The sequence below is a fragment of the Mesocricetus auratus genome, unplaced genomic scaffold, assembly GCF_017639785.1.
Source record: "Mesocricetus auratus isolate SY011 unplaced genomic scaffold, BCM_Maur_2.0 Super-Scaffold_100676, whole genome shotgun sequence".
NCBI classification, from domain to species: Eukaryota; Metazoa; Chordata; class Mammalia; order Rodentia; family Cricetidae; genus Mesocricetus; species Mesocricetus auratus.
Window position 1 is genome coordinate 26,211,173 of NW_024429266.1, and position 21,695 is coordinate 26,232,867.

Genomic DNA, 21,695 nt, shown 5'->3' on the forward strand with positions numbered 1-21,695 from the left:
CTGCATCTTTTTTTTTTTTTTTTTTTTTTTACTCTAAAGCAAGAACCACATGGCCAGTGCTACCAAGTTCTTCTGACTGCTTGGGCTAGGATGTGGAATTACATTTGCATAAGCTTTGATTTGTTGTTACTCTTTAGGAACAGATTAATTCCTTAAGCTCTTTGTTTTCACAAGTTACAGAATTAACTAGGTAGGGTCTTGGCTCCAACATTAAATTTCCTGGTGCTTTTTTTCTCCTCAGACTGTACATTTTGTATTTCTAGATAGGCTACATGAAGCTTCTATTTAAATAATAATACTAATAAAATGAACAAAACCACACTTATATGCTTTTAAATACACCTTTTCCTTGACTCCACATATAATAGAGAATCTAATCTCTAAAATGTTCATCTGAGGCATTAAAAGAACTCAGGTAATCCCAACTTAATCATGTTCCTAAAGCAGGGCATAATAACACAAGCTTAGAATCCTGGCACTTGAGAAACTGGGATGGGAGGATCACAAGTTCAAATCCATTCCTGATCTCAACAGATTGGGTCTGGAGAGATTGCTCATTAGTTTAGAACAGTTGCTGGTCTTGCAGAGGAGCTGATTCAGTTCCCAGCTTCTTTATGTTAGCTCACAGTGATCCTCTGTGGGCACTGCACACATGTTATATATACAAGTATATATAGGTAAAATATTCATACACATAAAGTAAATAAAAATTAAAAGTGATTAATTAAAAATAATGTTGCCAGATTTGTTGAGAGTTGCTTCTCTCACAGCAGAGTTAGCTTTGTATATTTTGAGTGAGAAATGCTGTACTTTTCTGCCCTGACACTAATCTATTTCAAATGGGCATGTGAGCCACTTAAACTCCATGAGCTCCTCCTATTATCTATAAAAATAACTATTATGATAGATACATCATCTTCATACTAGAACAAGAGAGATCCAGCTGGAAGAAAAGCACTGTGTACATTTCAAAGGTGATAGGCTCGTGGAGAAAGGCATATTCAGAGGATCATTGTTCTGTTTCAATAAGGTTACCAAGTTTCCAGTGCCCATGAAGGTTTGACTAAATGGGTCAAACCTCTCTACTGTGAATTTCTATCTCTATAATGGCTACAAATGTGATCTTTTAAAGTATCTGGTTTTGTGTCACCAACTTTGAAATCTAAACTAAGGGTGAAAATAGATTTTTTTTATAGCCTCTAGAAATACTTATGAGAAAAACTATAAAGAATGACAGGTCATTTCTAATTTTTAAAGTGATTTGTGTGAAATTTGGTTCATTTGGAAATTCCTGGTTTAGGGCCACTTGCCACTAAGCCTGTGATCTGGGCTCAATCTCCAGGGCCTACATGGTAGAAGGAGAGAGCCAACTCCCTCAAGTTGTCCTGATCTCCACGTGGGTACCATGGCACTCTTGGGCCCACATATACATTATAAATAAATAAAAATGCAAGAATAAGAATGACTTGCAAGGCTCTCTAAACATCTAATGACTATAAGTGATGCAGGTAGATTTTAAAGGGTACTCAGATAATTTTGGTTGAATTAATGGAGGATATTAGTATATCAGAATTTTGAAGACTTAAAAGTTTTGGTATGGTGATTATAATTGTATAAGGTAACAAGAAGAGACTCAAGATAGAAAGCACATAAAGATTTCTATGATTGATGCCCTGCTGAGCTCTCCCTACAGTCCTAGGCTCTACTTTGGGAGTAAAGTTGGTGGGAAAATGGAGTAAATAGAAGATGGCCAGTTATTTCCTAGAGCCCCAGTTAATGGGGTAGCCTCTCAATGTAGAAGTTGGAAACATTAATGACATGAATCTTTTCCTCTTCCCCTTTTCTGTTCTGTGTTGTTCAGGGTGATGTTGGGCTCGCTATGGGGAAATTATATGGAAATGACTTCAGCCAAACCACCATTTCTCGCTTTGAAGCCTTGAACCTCAGCTTTAAGAACATGTGCAAGTTAAAGCCACTTTTAGAAAAGTGGCTAAATGATGCAGGTAAGTGACTATACCAAGAAATTTCTTCATTGTTCATGGGATTTTACAGGAGGGCTTATTCTGAGAACTGAGGTCTTGCTATATTGCTGATAAAACAGAATATTGGAGCCTCTAATCCTGTAAATTATGATTATGTAAATCAGAGAGATATTTCATCTTAATATTCCAGTAATTATAGTATAAATGACCAGCAATAATTGTAGCCTTAGAATGTTTCTGTATTTGAGCCAGGGTTAGGGATGGACATATAGTGTTTGAGCATGAGCATAAGAAGGCCTGTGTGTATAATCTTGAAGAGCAGACAGATTATTCCTTCCTTGATAGACTGCCTTAGAAATTTGTTCCTGTTAATATTTCTACTTTTGTTAAAAATGGCCACCTATTTCATAGAAAAAGTTAGGTCTTGAATTATTTATTTTATTTTGAGATATCCTTTTGGAAATTTTGAATTTTGAATCCCAAAATCAAAGACTTCAGAAACTAAAAGGAACCAAAGGCACCTAACCATGTTGTTTCCATTGTGGATAGAAACAAAAATTAGGCCTTTGGGGGAAAAAACCTTGACACACCCACACCTCTAGCATATTGACTCAGTAGCTGATGGTGAAGTTAGCTATCTATTGTCCTTTTTTGCAGTCACAGGCAAGAACTACTGATCTGCCCCATCTCAATTTACATGAGTAGAAAGAAATCCACTGTAACGTGCCCAGGCTTGTTCAGCTGTTAAGAAAGGATACTCTCCTGTCCTTAAAGAAATTAGAAGTACCCTCTCCCTACTATTTATTATGCTAAGAAACTGAGAAATAATCTTTAAATTAAACAGTAAATATCCAGTGATTGCCAAGAAAATTTCTTCCTTTTTGTCCTTGGAACTTATAAACAAGCAAAAGAACAGAACTAAGAGAAGTATAAGTGGAAAATAAACCTTTATTCTCAGAAACAAACCAAAAATGAATGATGACAAAGGATGATCCTGGGATAAAGAATGCAAATAAGGACAGTAGAAAATGGATGGTAGTGAACAATGCATCTGTGTAGATTACGTTAAAAATCTCACACATCAAGCTTTAAATATTTTGCCAGTTTTAGTGTTCATATGTATTCTGTATGTAAATCCTTAAGCTCAGCTTTTTTCCCTATTTTCTTCACTCTTGTAGAGAACCTCTCATCTGATTCTACAGCATCTAGCCCAAGTGCCCTGAATTCTCCAGGGTTGGGGGCTGAGGGCTTGAATCGTAGGAGGAAAAAACGCACCAGCATAGAGACCAACATCCGTGTGGCCTTAGAGAAGAGTTTCATGGAGGTCAGTGAGGTTTACTTTTTGTGTGCATCTGGTTGTCATCAGTACTACTGTTAGGGACTGTAAATAGATAATAGAACATAACCTTGTCTTCTTCCAACCTGATGGGCATTTTAACTGGGAGGAAGTAAGATACTATAATACTGATACTTGAATACTGCAGGACTCAAAAGTGTATATCTAAGCAGGCATGAAGCATTTTAATCCCATCACCTTAGGTTAGCCTGGTGTACATAAAATCCAAGTTTGATTCCTAATATCCACATGGCAGCTCACAACGATCTGTCATTCCAGGTCTCAGAGATTCAGCACTGTCTCTGGCCTCTGAGGTCACTATACAAGAATGTAGGCAAAACACTCAGACATGTAATAAACCTTTAAAAAAGAGCAAGTGTGTGCTTTTAATACATCACTGGGGAGGCAGAAGCAGGAATATCTCTGCAAATATATAAACTGAAATTCTAAAAGTTGGGCTTTTTTCTTCTCTTAGAATCAAAAGCCTACCTCGGAAGATATCACATTGATTGCTGAACAGCTCAATATGGAAAAAGAGGTGATTCGTGTTTGGTTTTGTAACCGCCGCCAGAAAGAGAAAAGAATCAACCCACCAAGCAGTGGTGGGACCAGCAGCTCACCTATCAAAGCAATTTTCCCTAGCCCAACCTCACTGGTAAGAACAGATGTGGGAGACACAAGCTCTTCAAGGAGTAATTTTTAGTTTTACAAATGGCCTGTTCAGTCAATTCATTTCATAACAATTGTCTTGGTTACTTTTCTGTTACTGTGATAAGATACCATGAATGACCATGGCAACCTATAAAAGTAAGCATTGAATTTCAGTTTACCATTCCCAAGGGCGGGTCCCTGATACTGGAACATAGCAACAACAAAGCTCACATTTTGACCCTCAGGTAGGAGGTAGATAAGAGACTTCCAGTGAAAGGTGCTTTGAATCCTTAAAGCCCACCCCAGTGACACCTCTTCCAACAAGGCCAACAGTTAAGGAGAGTGTGTGTGTGTGTGTGCGTGTGTGTGTGTGTGTGTGTGTCGTACATGTTGAATAAATACATAAAATGTCTACTATAAGTATTCCAAAGTTATGAAATTTCTCATTGTGAATCCAAGAACTTAATGGTTTCCTTTTGTTTTTGGAAGTAAATAATTTGAATTCTTTTCTGTTTCTTTGCATTTTTCTTTCTGTAGCCAATAAGGTTACACTTCAACTTTAATGATAGATTTGCTCCTGATTTACAGTTACCTGGCGGGGTGGGGGGTAGGAGGTGGTATATTCCTTCCTGTTCAGTCCTGAAGCCCATTTTAGTGAACTTACATGATTAATTGACAGTAAATTCCCAGATCTGAATAGTCCTCTCAAATACTCACTCTCAGACAGTTCGTCAGCCTTCTATATAGAACCTTACTGAGTCACTCTTCCATTTGCATTAGAACATTTTCCTGCGTGGAAGAGACATGCCATGGTCACAGGACTCCCTCATTTATTTACTTTTTCTTCCTTTTAGGATAATTGTAGATCACTGCCAGATGATGCTGATCAGGCTTCAAAAAATGTGCAAATTGTTGAGTCTTCATTTCTGTTCCTTTTGTTCTTGTTAATCCACTTTCATTTTATTTTACTATTATTTCATGCTACATAATCCACCTTAGGTTTTTTGAGACAGGGTTTCTCTATGTATCCTTGGTTGACATGAAACACACTTTGTACAACCAGACTAGCCCAAACTCAAAGAAATCTGCCTGTCTCTGCTTGCCAGGTACTAGAATTAAAAGGATGTGACATCACACTTGGCTCCAGGGTTTTTAAAACTAAAGTCAGCATTATTTATTAAGTGAAAGTTGTGAGTAATTAAATGGTAAGGTTTTAATCAGTATGATGTAGTTTTGACAAAAAAATCATAGTCATTAGGTAACAGTTTTGTGTGGGTGACTATTTTGTTTTCAGTCTTAGCTATATGCAAAATTGTTTTTAAAATCTGTTTCTCAGCTGGGTGGGGGTGGCACACACTTTTTATCTGAGCACTTGGGGTGGAGGCAGGTGGATCTCTGATTTTAAGGCCAGTCTGGTATACAGCGAGTTGGAGTAGAGCCAGGGCTACACAGAGAAACCCTGTCTCAACCAAAAAAAAAAAAAAAAAAAAGAGAAAGAAAGAAAAAATCTGCTTCACTGGAGCTGGACATGGTAGTATACATATACCCTCAGTTTATTAGTTTTTGAAAATTTCAGTGTATTTTGATTTTTTTCCCCTTCCCCAACTCCTGCAACTCCAACACCTACCCCCCCCCCACACAACTTGTGTCATTTTTGTTTTTTAACCCATAAGTCCAAGTTGTGCTGCCCATGTACTCTTAGGTGACCACACCTTAAAAAAAAGAAAAAACCACTCCTGCTCCCAACAGCTGTCAGGTGCCAGCTGTCCCACAAGTAGGAGTTGGAGTTGATGCCCCTCCTTCCTTCATGCTAGGGTCTTTTCTGTGGGTGTTGTGCGTGCTGTCATAACTGCTGTGAGTGGTTCCCTTCCCTTCTGGGTCAAGAAGACAATTTCCCTATAATCACCTACCTTCCCCAGCTCTTAGAATCTTTCCTTCCTCCCTTTTGCAATGATCCTTGAACCTTTAGAGTTGTGATATAAATGTCCCCTTTTTTGTTGGTTTGGTTTTTGCTTTTTCAAGATAGGATTTCTCTATGTATCCCTGGCTGCTCACTTTGTAGAGCAGGCTGATCTCAGACTCAGAGATCTGCCTGCCTCTTCCTCCTGAGTGCTGGGGTTAAAGGTGTGTGTACTAACACTGCCTGGCTAGTTGTCCCTTTTAGGGCCAAACATTCCTTAATGTCCTTTATGTGTACACCATGACCAGTTGTGAACCTCTGTGTTCATCTAGTTCTAAAACGAGCTTCTCTGATAAAAGAGAGGTACACTTATCTGTAGCACATAAAATAAAAGACCCAGAGACAGATACTGGGGTTCATGTTTCAAGCTGAAGATCAGAAAAGCAAAATAGCCAGCCACCAGCTCTTTCTTACCTCTACCTCAGTTCAGACCAAAGGGGGGATCCTCAAACTGTTCCCTATTTCACTGCTCCTCTGATTCACTCTGCTATGCTCTCCTCAGTGTGGTAGAGACTTTGGCTGAAGAATGAATTGCCAGCTCTGAGACCTTGGTCCTGTCTTAAATACCTCTCATGAGTCCTGGGATTAAAGTCATGTGATCCCAAGTACCAAGATCATCTTTGTGTGAACTGTTTCTCAATAGGACTATATAGCTCAGTATGACCTTGAACTAACAGAAGATGCATCTACTTAATTCTGAGTCCTGGGATTAAAGGTGTGTACCTGGCTCTATGGCTTGTGGCTGACTTTGCTTTCAGAATCCTCAGGGAAGCTTTAATAAATCATGAACAGTATATCACCACACTAATCTGTAATGATAAGTCTTTAGGAGCTAGATTAATACTATGTCCATTTAGCAGAGTAATACTAGGTTCTCCCCTTGGGCCTATACTCTGTCTAACCCCGGGTTCCTAGCCCCAGTAACAGTACACACCTTTTAATCTCAGGACTCAGGTGTATCTCTGTATTGAAGACCTGGCTGGTCAACACAGTGAGTTCTAGACCAACCACAGTTACACAGTGTAAGCAGAGATGGAACTTTTCTTTTGTCCCAACTACCCAGTTCCAAATATACACACAGAAACTTTATTAATTACAGAACACTCAGTCTAAGTTCAGAGTTATTACTAACTAGCTCTATCCTACATTTTGCCATGTGGCTTTGTGGCCTTACCTGTTCTGTAGCATGTCTTGTTCCTCTGGTGGCTGACTGGGATCTCTCTCCACCCTGCCCTTCTTTCTCCCTGTATCTCCTGTTTGGCTTTCCCACCTAACCTTATTCTGCCTGGCTATAGGCCAAAGCAGCTTTAATAAGCAATGAGAATAAAACATTTGCAGAATGCAGAAGGATTATCCCACAGCAACATAGTGAGGAGTTTGTTTGTTGTTTGTTTATTGAGACAGGGTTTCACTGTGTAGCCCTGGGACTCTGAGATCTGCCTGCCTCTGCCTCAGGAGTACTGGGATTAAAGGCAGGCACCACTACACTCTGCCATAAAATTGTCTTTTTTTTTAAAAAGTCAACAGGTAAGTAGTGGCCCATGTCTTTAATCCCAGCACTTAGGAGGCAGACAGAGGTGGATTTTGGAGTTCAAGGCTATTCTGGTCTACTGAGTAAGTTCCAAGACAGCAAGCGCTACACAGAGCTGCCAAAACAAAGTCTGCTTCACATCTGTAGTTAAAAAATAAAGTCAAGATAATCAAAAGCAAAAAAACAAAAAAACCACTGATGCTATCTGATAATTCTCTTGTTTAGGTGATTTTGGCAGTTATACTATTTCTAGCTGATTTAGAGTTTGTCTGACTCAACATTATTCAAATTGAAGGCCCATTCAAGTTCTGATTATGTGTTGTGCATTTTTTCTTGTCCGACCTCTAGGTGGCAACTACTCCAAGCCTTGTGACAAGCAGTACAGCAACAACCCTCACAGTCAACCCTGTCCTTCCCTTAACCAGTGCTGCAGTGACTAATCTCTCTCTTACAGGTAAGCAACAACCAGTTTGCAAGCTGTTAAGCAGAAGACCTGCTAAATTATGAAGGTGCTACCTTACGTTTTGAATTGCTATTTAAAACAATATATTTCTAGGTGTCTAGGGTGAAGTATGATCCTAATTAAGTCTTATCAATAAAAATCTGAAGTGAGATATTGAGGTAAAAGTTGAAAGATCAGAGAAGCAAAGGAGCTGTGGGTCACTCTTACCTCTCCAAATCCTCAGCCCAAAAGGAGAGAGATCCCGTCTGTGCCCCATGTTGTCACTTCCTGTCTCCTCTCTGTGGTTAACGAATAGCTAGTAGCTCCACCATCTGGTCTCCAGGCAATCTTTATTTGCCAGAACACAAACAATATATCACAAAACTGGGAGGTCATGAAGACCAGAGATCAGATACAAAGTGTACACTTAAAAAGTGTACACTTAAAAGTCAAGTGGGCTTAGTAGCCCATCCATAATCTCATTGCTGGGGAAACAGGGAAAGGGATCCCCCAGAACAAGCTGATAGGTAGGCTACACAAATGTTCCAGATTCAGTAAGAGACTCTGCCTTGGTAAATAAAGTAGAGATCAACCAAGGAGGAACACTAAGCATCAATTTCAGACCTTCATACGTACCTTCTCACATACATGCAAACACATGCACTAGTTCTGTGTATGTAAATCTGAACTTGAGCAGGGGTTGTTTTTGTTTTTGTTTTTTTGTTTTTTGTGTGTGTGTGTGTGTTTTTTGAGACCAGACCCTGGCTGTCCTTGAACTCACTTTGTAGTCCAGTCTGTTTTTTTTTAAAGATTTATTTATTTATTTGTTTGTTTATTTATTATGTATACAGTGTTTTGCCTACATGTATGCCTGCTGGCCAGAAGAAGGCACCAGGTCTCATTACAAATGTTTGTGAGCCACCATGTGGTTGCTGGAAATTGAACTCAGGACCTTTGGAAGAGCAGTCAGTACTCTTAACCTCTGAGCCATCTCTCCAACCCCCCAGTCTGTTCTTGAACTCAGATCCTACGTATTTCTACCTCCTGAGTGCGGGAATTAAAGGTGTGGGCTACCAGGCCAGCAAAAAAAAATTTTTTTTAATTGTTCTTTCTTCTATTGGTCCATTTCCTACATTGTTTCCAAACTTACGTTGTTAAACATCCCTTATTCAAGTGATTTCAAGTGATTCCTTTCTTCACAAACCATCAGTAGTAATAATTTTTCTACATTCAGAGAAACATGCATAATCATCAGTTGTAATGAGAAAGGGAGGAAGGGAAAGAGTAAGGAAAAGAAAAATCTTTGCAAATGAAAACTGACAACATGTTAAAAAATTATTCATTGTTACTGAGGGATTTACCCCAAGATTATATAGTCAGTTTAATATCTGAACACCAATTAACATATTGTACAATAGGAATAGAAATTGAGATAAAACCTGGATAGCTGGATAAAAGATATTTAGCAAATACAAACCATTTGTGGTAAACAGAAGGAGCTGCTTCCACATATCAAGAGAAGCTACCCAAAACCCACAGCAAAAAGCATACTTAAATGGCCAGAGACTAACCACTTCTGCCAAGCACTTGCTCCCTTGGTCTTTCAATTGACATTCACATCAACATCGTAACAGCCAGTTTAATAAGGGGAGAAATTAAACTGCTCTTATTCGTATTGTCCTATTGTTGTGTGATATGAAACCAACATTTGGAATCAGGTGTATTTTTTTGTACTCTAAGAAAATGGTCCAAACAGGTATTGGTGGTGCACGCCTTTAATCCCAGCACTTGGGAGGCAGAGGCAGGCAGATCTCTGTGAGCCTGATCTACAGAGCAAGTTCCAGGACAGCCTCCAAAACAGTACAGTTTTGAAAAAAACCAAAAAAAAAAAAGAGAGAGAGAAAGAAAATGAAAATAATTTATGCAGAATGTATGTAGAAGACTAATTAGTAGCTAAAAGTAAACTCTATGCATGTTTGTTTACGTATGAATGCTGATGTACATGCTTGTGGAGGCCAGAAGGTGCCACTGGGGAAGTACTTTTGAGTCTACCACAGCAGCAGGTGCAAAAGGCAGGGCTTGGCCCAGTAGATTTATGGAAGAAATAATGAAGCAGGGTAGACTTAATAATACCCACACTGGAGTAATTGTGTCTCATCTCCATGGAGGCCAGAAGAGGACTTCAGATCCCTGGAACTAGAGTTGCTGATGGTTGTGTGCTTCCATGTTGCTGTTGGGAGTCAAACCTGGGTCTTTTGCAAGAGCACCCAGTGCTCTTACCCACCAAGCCATGTCTATAGCTCCTCAGTTCCTTTTTTTTTTTTTTTTTTTTTCCTTTTTCTTTAATAGAAAGTCAATGCTGGGGGAAATAACTTGTTTGAGAGTTGTGTTATTGCTTTGGCTTTAAAATGGTTTATTAGTAGTAGTAATAATAATGTCTGTAGAAGTGCTAAACTTGATTAATAAAAAAGAGCAACTAAGGATTAGTGGAGAGTAGGTTATTCATCTCCTTGATCCTAGATACTGAATGAAATGACTAGCTTTCCAAACCCATTTACAGAAGGTCTTTTCCTAATCTGATTCCCTTTTCAGGCACTACAGACACTACATCCAACAACACAGCCACCGTGATTTCTACAGCACCCCCTGCTTCCTCAGCAGTCACATCCCCCTCTTTGAGTCCCTCCCCTTCTGCCTCAGCCTCCACCTCTGAGGCTTCTAGTGCCAGTGAGACCAGCACAACACAGACCACCTCCACGCCTCTTCCGTCCCCTCTTGGGGCTAGCCAGGTGATGGTAACAGCATCTGGCTTGCAAACAGCAGCTGCTGCTGCTCTCCAAGGAGCTGCACAGTTGCCAGCAAATGCCAGTCTTGCTGCCATGGCTGCTGCTGCAGGACTCAATCCAGGCCTCATGGCACCCTCACAGTTTGCTGCTGGGTAAGACGCTTTCTCATTCTATTTGCATCCAAAACAGAGTCTCTTAGTTAGGGTTTCAATTGCTGTGACATGACATCATGATCACAACAGCTTATATAAAGGAAAACATGTGATTGAGTCTAGATTTCAGTTTTAGAGGTTTAGTCCATTATCGTTTTGGTGGGTAACATGGTGGCGTGTAGGCAGGCATGGTGCTTGAGAAGGAGCTGAGAGTTCTACATCTAGATCCACAGACAACAAGAAGTGAACTGTCTACCACACTGGGCAAAGTTTGAGCAAGGGAGACTTCAAAAACCTTCCATAGTGACATACTTCCTCCTCCAAGGCCATACCTACCCTTATAAAACCACACCTCCTAATAGTGCCACTCCCATTGGGTGGTGCCATTTTCTTCCAAACTACCACATAGAACTAGGAACTCATCACTGCAACTCATAGGGAAGATTTTTCACTCTTACATGAAAAACAAACCTGGCATAGACTGTTCTGATGATAATGTGAACTTACGTTTCTAAGTAGTCATATTACCATTTCCATATGATGACACAAGACTCTGAGTAACTCAGTGGTAAGAGCCAGGAAGAAAGCTCAGAATTCTCCTTATTCTTAAGCTTTCTTCATTGAAGTGTAGCTTACCTACTTTATAATTCTCAAATGGATAACACCTCAGAGTAAAGTCATGTTTGGTTTTATATATTTTTCATATAGTTTTTATTCTCTGATAATTTCATACATGTATACAATGTATTTTGATCATATCTGATCCCTATTCCTCCCAAACTGCCCTGAACTCTCCCTCTCCCTCACCCTACCCCCCTTACACACACACCTTCATGTTTCGTGTCTCTATTTCCTTCAAGGAGCCAGTCTAGTTAGTGTTGCCTATATGCATTTAAGTGTAGAGCCATCCACTGGAGCGTGAGTAACCTAACGATGTAATTCTCCCTCTTCAACAGTCATCAGCTACCAATAGCTCCTTGGCTAGGGATGGGTCCTCTTGAGCCCTTTCCCATCCACACTGTATTTGACTGGCTTGATCTTGTTCAGGTTGCCTAACCATACCTGCTACGCATTCATTGAGTACAGCTGCTATGTCATGTCTAGAAGACAGCTTTTTACTGTAGTACTCCCCAGCCTTCAGCTCTTAGATCCTTTCTACCCCAGGAACATCTTTCTCAATATTCCCTGAGTCTTGGTGTTAGGAAGATGGGCTTGATGTAGACATTGTGTTTGGGACTGCATACTCAACAGTCACTTATTCTCATCAATTTGACCAGTTATGAGTCTGCATTAATCATTGTGCACTACTAAAAGACTGCTCTGACCTGGGTTGAAAGCATCATAGGTCTATGGATATTAACGTAAATACTTAGAAGACAATTCACTGTAACCATTTAACAAAATCACAATAGTTGGTATCTGCTCCCACTCCCACCTCTTTGTCAATGACCTTCCTATCCATGAGCTTATAACTAGATTTACAGTGTCAGGTCTGAATTTCCTTCTATCAATAGGTCACAAATCAAATCAGAAATCACTTGTTTACCTCTAGAACAGTCATACCACTGTTGCATCAGTGGACATGTCTTGCCTGATGGGTCAGCATTGTAACATACAGGATCTATCATTGGGTAAGACTATTGATACCTTTTGAACCCAATCTGCCTGTATAGAACATCTTGGCACTGTGAAAACTAGCCAACAGGGAGAAAGTTTCCTGGTCAGTTCCAGATTTGATGTTTCTGTATCCTACAACCTCAGTATTTGCGTGTTCAGTAATAGTCTTACAATCTACTTATGATGGACAACTAACAGCAGTGTCAATAGCCTACAGTGTTTGCTTTAATTTTGAGTTTTGTTCTTTTGGTTTTTTGTTTTGTTTTAGAGGGTGGGCCTCTGGAGCCTCCCAGACCAATAACTTGCAGGGAAGTGTCCCATGAATGGCACCGAGAGTTTTGTTAATAATCTGTGTCTTCTGGAAATGATATTGTCTACCCATTTAGGGTACCTCTGTTCAAACTCCTTTTGGTCCCCCCCTCCTTTGGTTTTTCGAGACAGGGTTTCTCTGTGTAACAACCTAACTGCTCCTGAACTCCAGACTGACCTTGAACTTAGAGATCCACCTGCTTCTCCCTCCCAAGTGCTGGAATTAAAGGCATGTGCCACCACTGCCTGGCTTTCTGTATTTTTTTGTCACATGTTTTAATAAGCTTACACACAGAGGATTCCTATAATGCTTTTCCTCATACATCCTTAACTTCTGTTGCCCTTCCTTCCTTCCTTCCTTCTTTCCTTCCTTCCTTCCTTCCTTCCTTCCTTCCTTCCTTCCTTACTTACTTACTTACTTAAACCTTTAATCCCCGTAACTCCCTCCTCTTCTTTTCATACACACACATATATCCTATCCTATTAAGATCTCTTGTCCTCCCCCTCTTCATGGACCATTTTAGGCTTTCTGACCTACAGTTACTCCAACTTAAATATAAGCTAAAGATTCAAAGCTAGGAGCTATGTATGAAAGAGTATATACGGACGGCCTTTGTCATTCTGGTCTATTTACCTGCAGATTTCAATTTTCTTTACAGTTGAATAAAATTCCAATATTTGTACCAGTTTCATTATCTGTACTATTTTATTATCTATTTGGATATGTTGTCAAACTGACAGTGTTTCTACATGGCAGTACAGTGACTCCACTTTTACACTTGCAGAGGTGCCTTACTCAGTCTCAACCCGGGAACTCTGGGTGGTGCTCTCAGCCCAGCCCTAATGAGCAACAGTACACTGGCTACTATTCAAGGTCAGTTGCATTTTTTTCTCTATTGGTGCACCTGAGTGTGAGTGTGTGTGTGTGTGTGTGTGTGTGTGTGTGTGTGTGTGTGTGTGTGTGTGTGTGTGTGTTGGAATCTACCTGCCTTGCTAGAGATGAAGGTGAGGAAGAGAGAAACTTAAATACTGAAGATCAAGAAGATGTCCCTGTAAAAAAGTTTTGTAGAAGAATGTAGAGGTTCATTTGTTAAAACATCAAACAATACATGGTTTGTTATATTCCAAGAAATCTGGACTTTACTTTGCTATGTGAATAGAGCTGGAGGAAGTTTTATTTTCCTCCAATGTTAACCTATCTCAAGGTTAGCTTATTAAATTAAAACTCTCGAGTTGTATCCCCACCTGAAGACAGATAGCTATTTGGAATGGTAGAGTACATCCCATAGATCTCCAGGATATTTTTCACTCTTGTTAGATTTTGCCCCATATACATTCCCATCAGTGTAGAACATAACATCCTTGGATTTGGGTCCAAACCCATTTGGGTCCGTGTTAGCCTTCTCTCGTTTTACTTAAGGTGATACTTATTCACACAGTGAAGAGTCTGCCTTGTCTTGTTCAGAATCTAAGCTTTGTGCCTAAAGATGCTTATTACTGTATGATTTGGGGAAAATTCCTACATTGAACGAAGAGGGTTTTTTTGGGGGGGGTTTTATTTCTTAAAATACTTTGTACTTAACAAGAATTCTTGGTGTCAAAAATAAGCTGACAGGTTTTGGCACATTCCAGTGAGTGATATATCTAACCATATTCTGTAGTCAATGTTAAACTGCAGACAAAAATTGAATTGCCTAGATTGTCCTGCTGTTTTGTTGGTTTCTATTTGACCAACTTGTGTCTGGGCTGGTGGTTACATGGATGTGTAGGGCTTTCATGTGCAGAGACATTGTTTAAAATACTTGGGATAAGTCCCTTTTAACAGCACAGGGGAAGATCTCTGGTCTACAGGGTTATCACAAAGGCATGAGTGACTATAGAACATTCTCTGGAAAGATGTAGAGTCAATCTGTGACCCTGAGCCTTGAATCCATGAATGCTTCAATCTGCATCAGAGCTCAGTGTTGTATATTATTTGTACATTCATGTTCAAAATTAGGTATTCCCTTCAGCTAGAAAAATCTTAGTGATTTGTCCTGTGGGGAAGCATCATAAAAAAAAATGTGCTCCATTAGCCTTAGATCACTCTCACGCATCATTATGTGTTGTATCTCCTCCTAATACTCAGTATTCTTTATACAGCTCATAAGAGTCAAGTGGTCTGACTCTAGAAGTACAAAAACAAAAATTTTAAATCATTCGTTTTTATTTAGTGATGTGTAAGTGTTTACAAGTAAGGCCTTTGGAAATATAGCTTTCATCTTATATGAATTTTTTCGAATAATTTACATACTGTTAGTTGAGTTGATAAAAGCTAAATATATTTTTCACACTCAATCACTTCAACCAGTAGTTTTTTGAATGGAGGTAGTTTTAAATAAATTCTACTGGAAAGACAAAATTATTGGATTTTTAACAGATACTTATAAGCAAACTTGACTAAAAAGATAGAAACATGATTGATTCATTACACAGTTCTCGTAACTCCTCCCCATTAATTTGTCCTGCTTATACTCATTAAATTGACTTTTCAGTTCTTTAGATGTTTCAAAATTATAAACTTGAGTTGATGTCGGTATAGCATTAGAATTGAAGGATAGCATTATAATAGCATTAGGCTTAATTATATAATCAGTAAAGAGATACTGTTTGCTGAGTAGAGCTTTGCTGATGTGTTATTTGGCTTCTCCAGGAGGAAGTTTAATGTTCTTTCTGTTCTTGGGTCTTTTTGTATAGCTCTTGCTTCTAGTGGTTCGCTTCCAATAACGTCACTGGATGCAACTGGGAACCTTGTATTTGCCAATGCAGGAGGAGCCCCCAACATTGTGACTGCCCCTCTGTTCCTGAACCCTCAGAACCTCTCTCTGCTCACCAGCAACCCAGTAAGCTTGGTTTCTGCAGCAGCAGCCTCCACAGGGACCCCTGTACCTACAGCCAGCCTTCACACCTCCTCCACCTCTGCTGAATCCATCCAGAACTCTCTGTTCACAGTAGCCTCTGCCAGTGGGGCTGCCTCCACCACCACCACTGCCTCCAAGGCACAGTAAGCTGAGTGCAGAGTTGGGCTGCCACGACCTTCATCACTGCAGCATGATGGGCTGCCAACTGTTTAAAAACTGACACATGTGATTGGATTCCTCCCACCATGTTGTGAGGGTGAGGGAGACATGCAGAGAAGAAAACCATACATACACCAGGAAGAAAAAAAAAGAATGGAGACAGGACAACGTTTGCCTAATTTTATAATAAAACAATGTCTTTTCAGGATTGCTTCATGGATTGGAGAACTTTCTAACCAAAAATTTAAAGAAAAAAAAAAAACAAAAACAAAAAATCAAAAACAGACAGGCAAAAATAAGTGAAAGGACTACTTATCATTTCCAGCAGTCATGATGACAAGCTAAGGTGGGTTACCAGTTCCAATAGAGGAAGGGATTTCTTGTTTGTTTGTTTGTTTGTTTGTTTGTTTTTCTTAAAAAATCATTTTTATAGGTCTGTTGTACAGGCCATTAAGTCATAACAAGGTGTTTATAATCGTATCAATTGTGTTGGGGGTTCCTTTCTTAACTGGTACAATTTAGGCAGGCCTGTATTACTGTATCTCTGTTATTGTTTATATATATATATATATAGATAGATATATTGGACATGTTTATCTCTTGCTCCTGGATCCTATTTCAGTGAGCTCCCACACTGTGGGGAGGGAGGGTTTGGGGGTAAAGGGAGACTTGCGTTCTTAACTTCCAGGAATGTTCTTGCTGGTTTCCTTATCCTTGATGACTCTTACAGAGGTGCTAGAAAATGATTTTCTTTTGCCACTTATGCAAGAGGCTTGGTGCAGAAGCCGAAGGCAGTGTGTGCAAACACTCGTACTCCACACACGCCCCTCCCCCATCAGGTGGTGCCTTTGGAGCACTTTTGTGTAGGAAGGAATTCCTGCTGACTGTAGCTCTCACTCACCCCCTCTAGTCATTGAGCAACCCTGAGGCCCGAACCCTGTGGTGCAACAATGCTGCTTTCTGCTACTTTCAATGGGAACAGCTGTGCCTGTTGCAGGGCAGGGTTTGGTTCCAAAGAGCAAAGACTACTGCAGACACCTGACTTGGTGGTTCTCCTGATTTCTATCTTTTTGTTTTTAAATGCTCCTACTGTTGATGTTTGTTTGTTTGCTTGTTTGTTTTCATTTTATGAAAGTTTTCCATCCAAACTTCTTTTGACTTACTTAGTCAAAATCAAATTGACTTACTAAAATTGGGAAATTATTCTCTTCTTTGTTTTCTAAAGAAATTCTGTTGGACTGTTTTTTCCTAATTACATAGCCCAAAGAGGTCAATATAAAGAGTCTGGATTTGCCCCCTTTTCTCTAGAGCAGCAGTTCTCAACCTGAGGGTCTCCAACCACCCCTGGGGGGTATTGACCAACTGTTTCACAGGGGTCACTTAAGATCATCTGCATATCAGATATCTACATTACAATTCATAACAGTAGCAAAATTACAGTTACAAAGTAGCAATGAAAATAATTTTACGGTGTTCACCATAACATAAGGAACCCTATTAAAGGGTTACAGCATTAGGAAGGTTGAGAACCTCTGCTCTAGAGTCACAGATGTTCTGTGACTTTGCTGAGTGTCTCATAAGCTCCTCCAAGCCTCAGATTTTCCTTAGCTCTCTGAGATGCTTTCCTGGCTGGGCAAGGGATCTATAGAACCTCAGAGAAAAGCTGAGCAGGCATGTGGCAGCCTGTTGGTGTCTCCTGGTTTGTTTTACCCCTGCTAGCTAGATAGGTTTGCTGACGACACACATCTCTTATTTGATGTAAAAAAGTGATTTGCTCCTGTAATTGTTTTCAGGGTGTTTCTAGACTACATAAATGAGCCCATTGAAAAGGAAGAGCTTGTGAAAATGGATGAAGATGGATGAGGGTAATTTAGAGATTAAATTCCCCCTTCGACAATACCCTGTTATTATGCTGTCTGTACCAGAATTTTCACAAGTGATGGGGACACTGCAGTGAAGTTCATATAAGTTGCCCTTACTAGAGTTAGGGTCCCCATTGGTGTCTGAGGTGCTTGCTTCAATTTCTGTTGATTTGCACTGAGCTGGGGTGACTTTCTTCTGATAGCTTAGCTTGTGTCCATAGGAAAGTTGGATTCTGTGCATTTGTCTCTCTGCACTGTTGCTCAGAAAGGCAGTAACCCAGACACAAATGTATATCTTTCTTTGTGATTCAATTGGGGGTCATGTTAATATTAGAGGTCAGAAACATTTTAGTTCCCCTTTAAATTTTTCTTTAGTTCCTTTTGTTTATTTCTCAGCTATCCCCTCTCCCCCAATTTCTCTTACCCTTAACTTTTCCTAAACCCCCTCTAAAAAATCAGTGAACTTCAAGCAGGGAAACTAACAAATGCTCATCCACCTATTTTGTATGGTGTGGGTTTTTGTTGTTGTTGTTCTTTAAACTAAGCTTGAACCAAAGTCAATTTTTAGCAAGCTGCTGTACTAACGGACTAGTTATAATGTGCAGTTCAAACACATTGAGGAGATAGATGCTACTGACAATTTCTTATTCATTTTTTCTTGATTAATTTTATGTGAAAGTTGCTGCTTGTTTTTAATCTTTTATGTTGGTGAATTGTAATATCCTCTGGGCAGACATTACCTTGATTTTTTTAGCTAGTTTGTTTAGGTCAGTGTGTAAATAGAATGGCTGTGTCAGTTAATAATTTCTCTTCCCTGTCAGCTCTTTCTTTCTTGTTAATTTAATCTTTTACCTTGACTTAACACTCTAACCTTAGTCTGTTCACATGATTATAGGGCTATCAATACTGTTTCTGCTCCTAGTAGAGAGTTCCCTCCCTTGGGAGTGATGAAATTAGGAGGAAGAATTCAGGGAGAGAAATGCTGATTACTCACCATACCAGAAGTAGAGTCTCAAGGGACCTGGCCCAGGGAGTTAAAAAGGACAGAGAAAGTCTGTTTTATTTAGTCCTATGGGGTGAAAAGAATCTTTTTCCTAAATAAGATTCCCCTATAGACTTTGATTTTAAAGACGATACTAAGCTTTAAATGTCAGTCCAGAGGTTCGTCAGTTCCTCCTTTGTCTATAGTTTCTATCTAGTTGGTTTGAGAAAGGAATGCTGCCTTTTTATATAGTTCATTTGAGGATAAACTTTAAAACCAGCATAAACGCTGTATTGAGAAGAAAAAAATCTTTAGACAAAGAACTTTAATTGTTCCTCTCCTTTTTCATATATTCAAAATTAAGTTGTAAGATGAAGGGTACTTTATACATGTATACATGACACACTACTAATACCTGCTGGTGGGTGTTGAGTGTAAAGTCACCTTCCGTCACCATCCCTCGGTCTTGGCAGTCTCAATGCTTCACAAACACCGTGGCTAATTTTCAGTTGCTATCACATTTTTTAAAAAGCTCTCAAATGTTTTTAAATTGACTGAATTATCTTTGAAGCTAAAGTACTCAGACTCAAAACATTTAGCTGCCTTTTATGAGGGAATCTAGAAACTAAAGGGGTCATTTGAATAAATGACATTCTGTTGAGTTTTTGCATTTCCAGAAGAAATACCAGATGGGTTGTTACAACCCCTTTATTTCATTTTCCTTTTCTTCCCCATGACATTTATGCACACTTTATTTCAGTCCTGAATTTAGTTAATACATAGTAAGCCAAAGACTAATTTTGAATGCATTTTTAGGGATACTATAATTGCCTGTGATAATGGGCCCTCCCTGGAGAGTAATGAATGTAATTGTTTAATCCTGTTTAAGCGATGCAGTTTGGCATAAATTTTACTTGTTCCCTGTGTAAATCTGAATGACAACAGAAGATCTGTATGGGTTCTCACAGGAGCAGTACTACTGTTCTAGGAATCAGTAGAGTGCTCTGTTAGCTTGAATGTCTCTGAAGTCCTATAGGCAGCTTTTTAGAATGAGGAAACATTATTCCTATCCATTAACTTGCTTTATCTGTTGTTAGGAAGGTCATTACTGTCCTATTGATGTAACTTATTACCCCAGAATGGAACCAAAGGAATCTGGCTTTCATCTTGTGTAGGACCAACCTATTTATACTTCATAAGCTTTAAAGGGACAATTTCAAAAGGATTTTGGGTGTGATCATCTTGCCAATATGTTCTACATCATCATTCAATTTGTTTTAGGGGAAAAGCACAATTAATACCTCTTTAATATTTTTGTGTCTATTATCGATCCGTCAATTACTTGGGAAGATAGGGAAAATAATCTCTTTATTATCCAGAAGCACAGGTTTTTGCTTGACAGTATTTCAGTTCATCTTAAATGACAACAGTTAACTTGCTGGAAACACCAGGTACATTTGTAAATATAGAGATATTATGTTAGAAAAAATGCTATCGTTAATAATTTGAAGTTCTTCTCAAGCTATGTCATCCTCACAAATCTTTCTTGACCAAGAGAGAAATAAGGTCATTGAAATAGAAGGCAAAGAGGCACCTATTCCTCCCAAGATAGATATGCTGCCCCAGTGTGCAGCAGTTTCCTGCTGGCCCTGAGGAACAGACAGACCAGTCTGTAGTCTGAGCACTGCTAAGACAGAGGGAAGGGCCTTTACAGCTCCACAGAAGAGCTTGGTTAGAAACCTTACATTGGCTTCTGAAGTTGATGGACATAAAGTGTACTTATTAGAACTGAAAACATTAAAGACTTCAGTACCAATGGGAGGAAATTACTAAAAGACCTGAAACCCGTAATTATCCAAGTGGGCAGAAACTGACGTAATAATTTATTTATTCATAACTGTTAATGAGTTCACTTTGATTTGTGGGTATGAACAGCATTTACCCTGTTATTATTCATATAAAGAGATCCCTGGTTGTTTTGAAATCATTTTCAGATACCTATAAAAATAAGACTTTAATATTATTTTCAGTTTTAAGGAGGAAAAAATAATTCTTTGCTATTTCTCTGAAACTAAGAGCCACTGTAGGTTTACGTGATAGTACCCACGGTGTACACACAGGCCTAAATAGAAAAAAAGCAGAAATAAGTTGCTTTCATTATTAAAGAATGATGGAATCCTCTTTCCCTCCTCTTCTTCTTCAGTCATGGGGAGTAAGCGTAAGGTTCTACCAGGAGGCAGGGAACCTGTCCAGTTTGTACCCAGTACCTGATGGATTTGTGACTAAAACTTCTTCTACCAGCATTCTATTCATGAAGTAGTTCCTTATTGTGACTTCTCTGCTTTGGGGCTTTACTAAAAGCAGTGAGCTTGAGTGAATTATGTGTCAGTTCTGGGATCTGGACCTCTGACTCTTTCCTTTCCTTCTTTTTCTCTTTGAATGGTGGTACCTTAATCTGTGAGAATAATGCTCGTGGGCAACAGCTTCTAGCACCTTCTAAAATACCTCAGCACAGCTTAGCATTGTTGCAGAACTGGTTTTAGACTTAAAAACCAAGTAAGTAAAAGAAAAAAATCTTTATAAATAGTGGAAATAATTCTAGTTGTAGTATTTAGTTGAACTAATGTTTATTATGGTTGATCATATGATTGATGCTGTAAGTATTTGGGATCCTGTTTATAGGGTTAGGGAGGGTTGCAGTGGGAGAAAGGAGAAATTGATTATGTTAGAAGGAAAATACTGCTTGTATGTTTTTTTTTTCTTTATATCTGTCTTGCCAAAGGAAACTTGATATTCCCTATAGTTGGATGGGGGTTTGAGGCCTCTGTCATCTGATATGCAGCACAGTGTGCAGGTGACATGTGGGGTGTCCAGTAGGTTCAGGGTGCCCAGGGACAGATTTACAACCCTTGTGTCTGTGGCTACCATGCCTCCCCACCAGACCTGCCAGCCTCTGTGATCCATTACCTCTGTGCATAACTAAAGTCTAGGCAAAGAAAGAGTATGTGCATGTCCAACTGTGCAAA

At 39.3% G+C, this 21,695-nt stretch overlaps 1 protein-coding gene across 7 annotated transcripts in view; it reads left to right on the top strand.

The window, feature by feature from the left end:
- Window positions 1-21,235, top strand: part of Pou2f1 (POU class 2 homeobox 1) — a 127,212-nt gene extending 105,977 nt beyond the window's left edge. For 6 of the 7 annotated variants that reach the window (XM_021227940.2, XM_005071392.4, XM_040737291.1 and 3 more), the window contains 7 exons: window positions 1,862-2,003; window positions 3,161-3,306; window positions 3,794-3,973; window positions 7,809-7,914; window positions 10,495-10,840; window positions 13,552-13,640; window positions 15,503-21,235. In XM_021227940.2, coding sequence (XP_021083599.1) covers window positions 1,862-2,003; window positions 3,161-3,306; window positions 3,794-3,973; window positions 7,809-7,914; window positions 10,495-10,840; window positions 13,552-13,640; window positions 15,503-15,813 — 1,320 coding nt within the window. In that variant the 3' untranslated portion in view covers window positions 15,814-21,235. The remainder of the gene's footprint in view (window positions 1-1,861; window positions 2,004-3,160; window positions 3,307-3,793; window positions 3,974-7,808; window positions 7,915-10,494; window positions 10,841-13,551; window positions 13,641-15,502) is intronic. The other variant, XR_005873673.1, reaches the window with a different exon arrangement.
- The last annotated feature ends 460 nt before the right edge of the window (window positions 21,236-21,695 follow it).